This window comes from Bidens hawaiensis, unplaced genomic scaffold, assembly GCF_021521415.1.
Source record: "Bidens hawaiensis isolate Kalapana, Puna unplaced genomic scaffold, B.hawaiensis_p1.1 tig00067329_1, whole genome shotgun sequence".
In the NCBI taxonomy this organism is placed as follows: Eukaryota; Viridiplantae; Streptophyta; class Magnoliopsida; order Asterales; family Asteraceae; genus Bidens; species Bidens hawaiensis.
The window spans coordinates 48028-57556 of NW_027501936.1; the positions used below are offsets into that span (position 1 = coordinate 48028).

Sequence of the window (9529 nt, forward strand, 5' to 3'; positions counted from 1 at the left end):
ATGAATGGTTACTGAAATTTGAAAAATATTGTCAAAATTATTTTTGGATTATGCACCGATATAGATTCTTTCTTCCAAATGTACGAAAAGCAAACGTTGTTGGACTTAATTGGATCGAGCAACACGAACAACATCGATATTTGGTGAGAACTCCTCACGACTTTTTCAATATAATTAAGAACGAAAACCACACAAAATACAATAACCCTAAACCATCTATTTATACTAAAACCTTTACTTGCTTATCAAGAAACCTAATTAGACTCAAACTAGGAAACCAAATAAATTAATAATAATAACCAAAACTTATTCCTAATTTAATAAACTAAACTGACTCAAACTCAAACTCAAACTCTTTAAACTTTAAACCTTTATCAAGATTAATTCTTCATTCACCCCCTTAATCTTGATATGGACTCGTTACTCTTCAAAATAGTGTTGGATCCAAATCTTCACGAACCAAATTAGTAGCTTCCTCTTTCCGTTTTGGCCCGGGGCACTCATATGCAAAATGACCATAATCGAGACAATTATAGCATCTAATATGAGCTTTACCTCGACCCTTACCTTTCTCCTTTTGATTTTCACTGGGTTGGAACCGACCACCTCTACCTCGTCCAACGCCACGTCCTCTACCTCGGCCACGTCCATGGTCACTTTTCCCTCGTCCACAACATTCACAAACATCTTCTTCATTCTTCGAACTTTCCTGTCCATCAGTTTTAGTTAGCAACAACTTACTTTGATCGTTATCACCCGTCTCATCTTGCTCTCTGATTCGTTCCTCATAGGCCTTCAACCTGCCTATTGCTTCTTCGAATGGCATAGTGTCAAGATCTGAATATTGCTCAATAGAAGCAACAATCTGAAGATATTTCTTTGGCACCGAATTTAACAGCTTTCGCACTAACACTTCATCTTCGAGATTTGAACCAAGACTAGTATATCTTGAAACAAATCCGCTAACTTTCCAGCAAACTCTTCAATCGTATCTGTTTCTTTCATTCGGAGTTGCTCAAATTCTCTTCTTAAACTTGCTAAACGTTTGGACCCTGTCAGCACCAAGAAACCTTACACGTAAAGCTTCCCATATGTCTTTCGCACTTCGGTTCCTAGCAACTTGAAGGAGTATATCCTCTGGTAAGGCTTGATAGAGAATTGCTCTTGCAATCTTGTTCTTCTTTTCATCAACGGCCCCACCGGTTACCGGCTTAATTGTCTCCCACAACCCTTGTGCATCCAAAACTGACTCCATTAGAATTGTCCAAGTGTTGTAGTTCGTTGTTGTCAACTTTGGTACTTGAAACGAGGTATTGTTGTTTTCTCGGACCGGGACATTCCCTGCATTGTTTGCATTATCAGCCATTCTTTTCTTCTAATCTTCTTAATGTCACACAAATCGTCCTCTTTGATCGCTCACACAGATACGATCACAGCGAATCACACAGATTTACGCTGCTTCTTCTTTCAACGAATCACACAGATTAACGTTACGTCTTCTTCTTTCAACGAATCACACAGATTGACGTTGTTTCCTCTCTCAACGAATCACACAGATTGACGTTGATTCTTCTTCTCGGTCGTTTGATTGCTACACTATTGCAATCCGTCTTCTCAGGTGGGTTCAGTCTTCTTCTTTGTTGCTCTCGTCTTCGGTTCGGTTGTCGTACTCTTCTGTTTGTTTGCTCGATCCTATTCTTCACCAATACACTTTCTTTTAATCTTCACGCTGTTGAAAAACAATTAAATTGTTGTTCGTTACCTTCTCTGCCTTTTTTTTTCTTTCTAAGACTGTGTTATATTAAATTAATTATCACTTCCTATATTGTCCCTTCTTCACGATGACATCACATTAGCCTTCCTTTTAATTCTTTTTGACTTCACGTATATTTTTTTTACCACCTTGCTTGTATGCTTAGTTTTCTTTTATTCGATGATGCGATGACTTTTTCAATGAGCAGCTTGCTACGTTTCCTTCTTGCTCTATCGACTATTTTCTTTATATCCCGCTTTGATACCAATTGTTGGACTACACGAACAACACCGATATTTGGTAAGAACTCCTCACGACTCTTTCAATATTATTAAGAACGAAAACCACACAAAATACAATAACCCTAAACCATCTATTTATACTAAAACCTTTACTTGCTTATCAAGAAACCTAATTAGACTCAAACTAGGAAACCAAATAAATTAATAATAATAACCAAAACTTATTCCTAATTTAATAAACTAAACCGACTCAAACTCAAACTCTTTAAACTTTAAACCTTTATCAAGATTAATTCTTCAAACGTGACCGTGCCAAGATTCGGGTAGGGTGAAATTTAACCGTAGTAGACGGCCACCCTCTTCATCTTCTAACGGCAACGATTGGATGAGTGCTTAAATCAGGTTCAGCGAGCCATTCCATGGAGGTCTGAAAACTCGGCATAGTTCAAGGTGGTGGATGGGAGGATCGGCGATGTTAGACGCATAGGAATATTAAGTCTTCTTTTTTTAATAAATAACTAAGAATTAACCCATTTTAGTAAATATTTTTGAAATAACCCATTTTGGTAAATACTTTACCCACAATCCCCATTTTGGTAAAAAAAACTCGAAGAATGATGGTTATAACATATGTTAAGGGACGGAGGCAATTGTTGAATGAGTTTGTGAAATGAGTTGAGGTGGCTAAACATGAAAAACAGAGATAGAACACATGACCTTGAATACCACCCTCACAACATGAGGTCTTTTGACCACTGGATCTTCGTGTCCCCTCTAATAATCTCATTCTCATAACATAAACCCACACTCAAACCGGATTGAAATTTATATGGTTCAGTTTTGATGATATAACTAGAGGTGACAAATGGATTGGGTTGGGTCAAAGGAGTCCATGGTTGTAAACTTGTATTAGATTAATTAACTACTTTTGTCGTTTTAAAGACAACAACAACAACAACAACAACAACAACAACAACAATAATAATAATAATAATAATAATAATTTTGCAGGAGAAGGAAAACCCAGCAAAAATCAGCTGATTCAGTTTGATCAAAACAGGGAAAAACCTACTCACCAAAATCATAGCATAAGTGAGTTCATCCTCAATTGGTTTCATCATCTTCTATATAGACCAATATATTTGTAGGGATACTAGAGACTAAAGTAGTAGTAGTAGTCGTAGTAGTGGTAGTAGTGGTGGTGGTAGTAGTAGTAATAGTAATAATAATAATAATACATTGTCTAAAACAAGCTTACATAATTCAAAAGACCTAAAACAGCAGCCCACTGTTATGTTAAACAAACAACAATATCCATCCATCTTACTCGTATGGGATTTGAATATAAGCCGCATCCGACACAAACGGGACATCCGCATACATCCCAACAAGACAACACCGAATGCATTCCAAAACAGTAAACAAAAACGCAAACGCAAACGCAGTCCAAAAATGCATCCCGGCCTTACCCCAATACCATGCACCAGGCAGCCACCGCCACACAGTCCCTGTCACCTGCAACGCAATTTCCAACAGCATTCCCGACACCACATGAAACCTAAAAAAGTGGGGCCACTCTTTTCTCCTAACAACCGCCAGGTAAGCAACTATGAAATACGCAATCAAAAACCAACTCGGTAGACCCCCGAGCGCACTTAGAAAAGGGTAAGTTAGGAACTCGAAAGATTCCAAAAACGGGTGAAGGTGATATGCGGTTTCTGCATACATCCATGTTTCATGAAGTGGCATTAGGTATGGTAAGCATGCTAATGTCCTCCAATACCATCTCGGTTTTTTCTCCATTGGCGGGAATTTGAAACTAAACGGGGCCGCATCCTTTGATGCTCGTGGAGTGATTGTAGAGTGGCGGCTTCTAGGTAACCTGAGTGGTGGTTTGTAAGTGAAATGACTGATTTGCCCGTTGAGTGGCGATGATGCAGCAGACAGATGAGTAAATGAAGATCCTAGAAAAAAAGGCGATTAGTGTGTAAATTATACAGAAACTATATCGGTGAACAAGAATCCAATTTTTAGAAGCAAATTAAATAGAAGGTTTAATACATTAGTATGTTCTTCCGATGAGTTTTGACCCGTTTGCCTTTTAGCAAAATTTTTGATTTTACACCTTAAAATAACCAATCTGAACGGACCAATTTTAAGTAAATGGGCCAACATTCGTGTTCGTTTATCTTTGAATGAACAAGGTTTTATTGTCTGTGTTTGTTCTTTAAAAAAACTAACACGTTCGTATTCGTTTATGTTAAAGAACAGTTCATGAACGTAAGTGAACAAACATAACTGAAGATAGATGAACAAACATAACTGGGCTATAATCAATTGAAAGTAAATGTGAACAACAATGTGTTGGGCCCAAAAGGTTATTTAAGCTAGACTGAATTGTAATGAGCCTAAAACATGTAAATGAATGTATTAACAAACGAAACGAAACGAAACGAACGAGAAACAATGTAAACTAACAAACATAAAGAAAAACGTAAACGAACAAACATAAATGAACGTAAACGAACATTCATGAACATATATGAACGAATAAGACATGTGTTCATGTTCGTTCATTTATTAAATAAATGAAATTCCCGCCAAATGGTTCAATGAACGATCGGTTCGTTTGCATGCCTAAATGATCTTTTCACCACTACGAGAATCTATTATTTAGAACATGTGTATAGATGTTAACACAAGTGCAAGCACAAACTAATATAAAAACAGTTGAACTTTATACACACTTTAACTCTTCTTTGATATATATAACTTTCAACTTCTATTGGTATAAAAAAAACCCTTGGATAATATTAAAGACACTCTATATAACTTTCATTTTAACACCAGATTCTTCACCGACCATTTTTTTTTATTTAGAAACGTGTATATTCTCAAATACGTTAGAATTCGTGTAGACATCTCGAACTCTTTTAGTCTTTCATGTAAATGATTCCCTTCACTTTAATGGCATCTTTAATACTTTGATGATTGCATAAATGTACACCAAGTTCGCTATGGTTGGAAGCTTAGAATGTTAAAAGATAAAAAAAAAAAACCTCCGTATAGTTCAACTTCCTGACAAATGATTTTTTCACACACACATATAAGCACACTTGTATATTAGAACTAGGTGTGTTGCGAAACACAGCTTACAATATTATGAAAATCAATTGATATTGTGTCATGTACAAATTCAGGGTTTGTATCTGCTAACCAATCACTAGTTACTACAGAATATATAATCAAGAAAATGACAATTCATTAGTCTTCAAACATGTTTCTCCCATTACCAGATGGCGATTTCGAAAAATAACCCTTTTCAGGCCCCTGACCCGACCCGTTTGCCAGTCCTAGGCACTAATTAATAAGAGTTAGCAGCAAAGACCAGATTAAAACTACAAACCTTGGGGAGAGAAAGATCTGTGCTCCTGATGAAAATTCAATACCGAGAGGGCGTGTGGATGATGAGCACATTCAGATCTTAACTTCAACAACTGCCCCCCATATATATTTAAAATCATACTGAAACAAACACTAAACAGCAAACTAAAACATCATATATAGGGGTAATTCTGGGTATGTAACGAATTTATGTAGTAAGAAAATAATGGAATGGAATTGACCTGTTTTTATCGCCGGTGGGCAATACTGGAAATCTCCGATGAGGGTTATGCACGGATAAAAAGAATAAGAATAAGATAATGTAATAACGGAGTAATAAATAAACCAATTTTATTTACTTATTTATTTTGGAGTTTTTACACAAACCACCCCTTACGCTCTTCAATATGGTGGTGGCTTTAACCCCCAAACTATAATGCCCCTCTATGGTTTAACACCCGAGAGATTTTAAACTTTTATTTTCATAAAACAAAAAAAATAACCCCAATAAAATAAAATACTATAATAATAAAAAACAAACTAAAATAAATTTAAAAACATATATATAAAAGCTAAAAAAATTATAACTATTTTTAAACGTCGCCATCATTTTGTTTGTTCCTCCAAATATGTTTAACCAAATCCAATCGAAGCCATAGTTCGTTTCTCTTTTTCGTGCTCTTAATAACCTAGCAAGTTTCTCATCATCGTTTGGTGTTGAGATCGACTCTTGCTCATCGTTATACATGTCTTGACAAATTGCTCTACTAGAGTCCTCCAATATCATTTTATCCAAGATAATACAAGTGCACATTATGTTTCTTAAATTATTCATTTGGTGAAAACGAGCCGATTGTCTAATGATAGACCAATGGTTGTTTAATACATTGAATGACCTTTCGATGTCCTTTCTGGCCGACTATTGTTTTTTTTTTGAAATATTAATGTTTAATGTCAGTCGGGCACGTAAAGCTAAGAACCAACGTGGACCACTCTGGATAAATACTGTCGACTAGATAATTCTCGTATTCATAGTTGACATCATTCGTGGATATGAGGTGTCAGGTGCAACTTTTTCTATGATGTGGTTAAAAATAGGGGGCGAATGTATCACAACTATATCATTGTTTGCACCAGACATCTTAAAAAAACTCATGCCATATCCAAAGATCACATGATGAGACTGCCTCAAGCATAACTGTTGGGCCATCATGATCACCCCGATGATATTGACCTTGCCAAGAAACTAGGCAGACTTCCCAAGGTCAGTATATGCAATTGAGGCTACCAAGCATCCCGGGAAATCGTGTATTTGTTAATGAACCTCGTATATATTTTGTATGTCACTTTGATTCGGTCTCCTAAATTATTATTTACCATATAAATGGGGAATACCTAATATTAATAATTTTAACAAAGTTTATAAAATTTACACTCAAAATAAGAAGGTTTAGAAATAAATAATTAAGATGATAACAATACTCACATTCGCAGATCGTGTGAAGGGCTTCACGACCCACTATCTCCGACATCTGTAAATACTCTTCCATGGCGTCGCTCGTAGTCCCGTACGCTAGTTGACGAATTACTACTGTGCATTTTTGCATAAGAGAAAATCCTGGTTTGCCTATCGCGTCCTCCCGTTGTTGGAAAAAATGCATAATCGTGTTCTAAATCACCAACTATTCGTAAAAATAGTTGGTGCCTCATCCGAAAACGGCGATAAAATCGTTCCAAATAAAAGGTCAGGCCCGAAGAAAAATAAACTCTTATCAACCAGTCATGAGCACCTACACGATCCCGTTGAAGACGAGGGTGTCTTGTTCATGGTTGTGAGCTTTCGCAATGCTCGAATAAGAGTTGGGCAGCCCCATGAATCGCACTAAATATCGCGTCATCCTTGGAATCTGAATCCGAAATAACATCGGGTTGGGGTAATATTAGGGTGTTGAAGATGTGTCGGAAAACATAATTTTGGAGAAAATGTTATAAGTTTAAAGAAGTGAATGAGGTGTTTGTAGAAATTGAGTGAATGAGGGCTATATATATATATATATATATAATTTTGATTTTTTTTGTTAAAATTTCAAATGGTAATATTACCGTTAAAAAAGGAGGAGGGTCCACAATCTCCCCACTATGGCGCCGGTCTTGGTGAGGCCACCCCTAGACCCGCCCATAGCGATCTGTCTTAGTAGTTAAGTGATGTGCTACAATTTAACATGTTTAAAGACATGATTTTCTTCACCCATTGATCCACATTAATTTCGATTGAAGTTGGTCTTAAACAAGACTAACAATAACAATTCAAATAATACACGATAATTATTATATTTTAATAATCTTAACTTTGAGATATTGGTCGAGACTGGTCATAGTTGAAGAACTGTATTCTAACAATCCTAACTTTCAACATATTTTTCTCCGATAATCTCAAACTAACTAAACACTAACCACATCAGTTAGTTTGATGACATGACATCCTTATGTCGAAAGTTATGAACCATGTACTACACGGATGAAAGTTAGGGACCCATTAGGTTAGAGACCCATGTACTACACGGATGGAAGTTATAGAAAAATACAAATATGAATGATCAGCGAGAGGCGTGCCGGGATCTCAGCCAAGAAAGAGGCTCCTGTTAACTTTCTGACTGATCCCCGAGAGAGAAGATCTACCCTACGTCCTACGGACGTTCTTATATTTGGCCGGGCAGAGGGTAAGCATGCGCGTGTCGACCTCACTGGGGTGTCCCCGTTGGTGGGCTGAGAGACAGTGGCTTCGTTCTGAGACAGACGGTTTTGAGGGCGGAATCTAGGAAGGTTGCTAAGCACAAGGCAGCGTGTTTGGAGAATCATCATGTGTTCATTCCATTTGACTTCGACACATTAGGATTCCTAGCTCCTAAGGCGGTTCGCTTTTTGGAGCGGGTGCAGAAGGTGGTCCACAGTGACTCGCAGAGCCCGAGGAACCAAGGATTTATATTTTGTAGAATAGGCTTTGCGATTCAAAAGGGGATAGCGACGCAAATTGTTGCTCGCTTTCCCATTATCCAGATGTAGCTCGGTTGGTGTTTATATGTGTAAGAATTTAAACTAATTTTAAAATTTGAATACATATTCATATACTCAAACAATCTGCATCTACATATCATATTAAAGCTGTAACATCCTATTTTCGATGATAGTAATAAAAGAAATTTCGTTTATTTAAGGAGTATAAATACCCCTTAAACCCTAAACCTTTCCATTTTTATCTATTACTACACCATAGCCTACACCTTCAAAAACACACACACGTTCCTTTATCCCGAGCCAAGATCCGAAGGTGAAAACCCGAGCTTGTTGGTGCTAGAACGACGTAATGAGCCAAAACCGACATCAAACATAGATCCTGTTCATGAAAACTGATTCGTTAAAGGTACGTTTATAACGGAAAATTATTCATTTATGTTCGGTTCGTTTAAGTAGTCCTAGATCTATATGAATATGGTAAAAACGAATCAAACGAACTAATTCACAGTGCAATCCATTAACATTTGATATGTTAATCGAGGGTAATAAGAGCCGGTTACATATATATCAAACACACCATTTAGACACGATGTTTAGGTGATTTGATGGTTAAGGTTTACAGGCGCTGGGAGTACGGTCTCAATGACACCAAATTCGTCTTGTTTCATCGTGTTTCGAAGGTTAATTGGAATTCTGGGGTTTGTTGACTGTCGTTGTTCTTGACGATTTTGACTTGAACCCTAGAGTCAAAGATTTGGATAAGAGCTGATGATCATTCATTATGATTGAATGAATAGCTGGTCATTCATTAAGCAATCATAACGAATGAGAATGCATGCATGAAGAATGAGCCCTCATTCGTCCTATAGGAGTCACGAATGACCTAATTCATTCGTGATCCGTTCATTCGTCATGAGAAGACAACGAATGGAGCCATTCGTTATAGTTTCTCCTGTAACGAATGAGCAATTCATTCGTCTCAAAGAAAGCACGAATGGCCTTAGTCATTCGTTATGTGCACATTCATCTCAGACCAAGCCATACATTATAACAAATGAAGCAATTCGTCCTAGCAAAATAGCATAGTGAATGATACATACCCAGAACCCATTTGTCATAACTAATGGGGGTAATG

General features: G+C 37.0%; 1 protein-coding gene and 1 pseudogene across 2 annotated transcripts; both read right to left on the reverse strand.

Annotated features, from left to right (window-relative positions):
• Window positions 1-427: 427 nt before the first annotated feature.
• On the reverse strand, window positions 428-1366 carry LOC143604916 (uncharacterized). The gene is made up of 2 exons (XM_077081245.1): window positions 1035-1366; window positions 428-947 (listed from the first exon to the last, which is right to left on the reverse strand). Exons 1-2 carry the CDS (start codon window positions 1364-1366, stop codon window positions 428-430), a joined length of 852 nt encoding a protein of 283 aa, XP_076937360.1.
• A 1907-nt stretch (window positions 1367-3273) lies between these two features.
• Window positions 3274-6166, reverse strand: LOC143604918 (protein TIC 20-I, chloroplastic pseudogene; annotated as a pseudogene). The gene is made up of 3 exons (XR_013148384.1): window positions 6069-6166; window positions 5402-5520; window positions 3274-3959 (listed from the first exon to the last, which is right to left on the reverse strand). The product of XR_013148384.1 is annotated as a protein TIC 20-I, chloroplastic pseudogene (transcript).
• Window positions 6167-9529: the final 3363 nt, after the last annotated feature.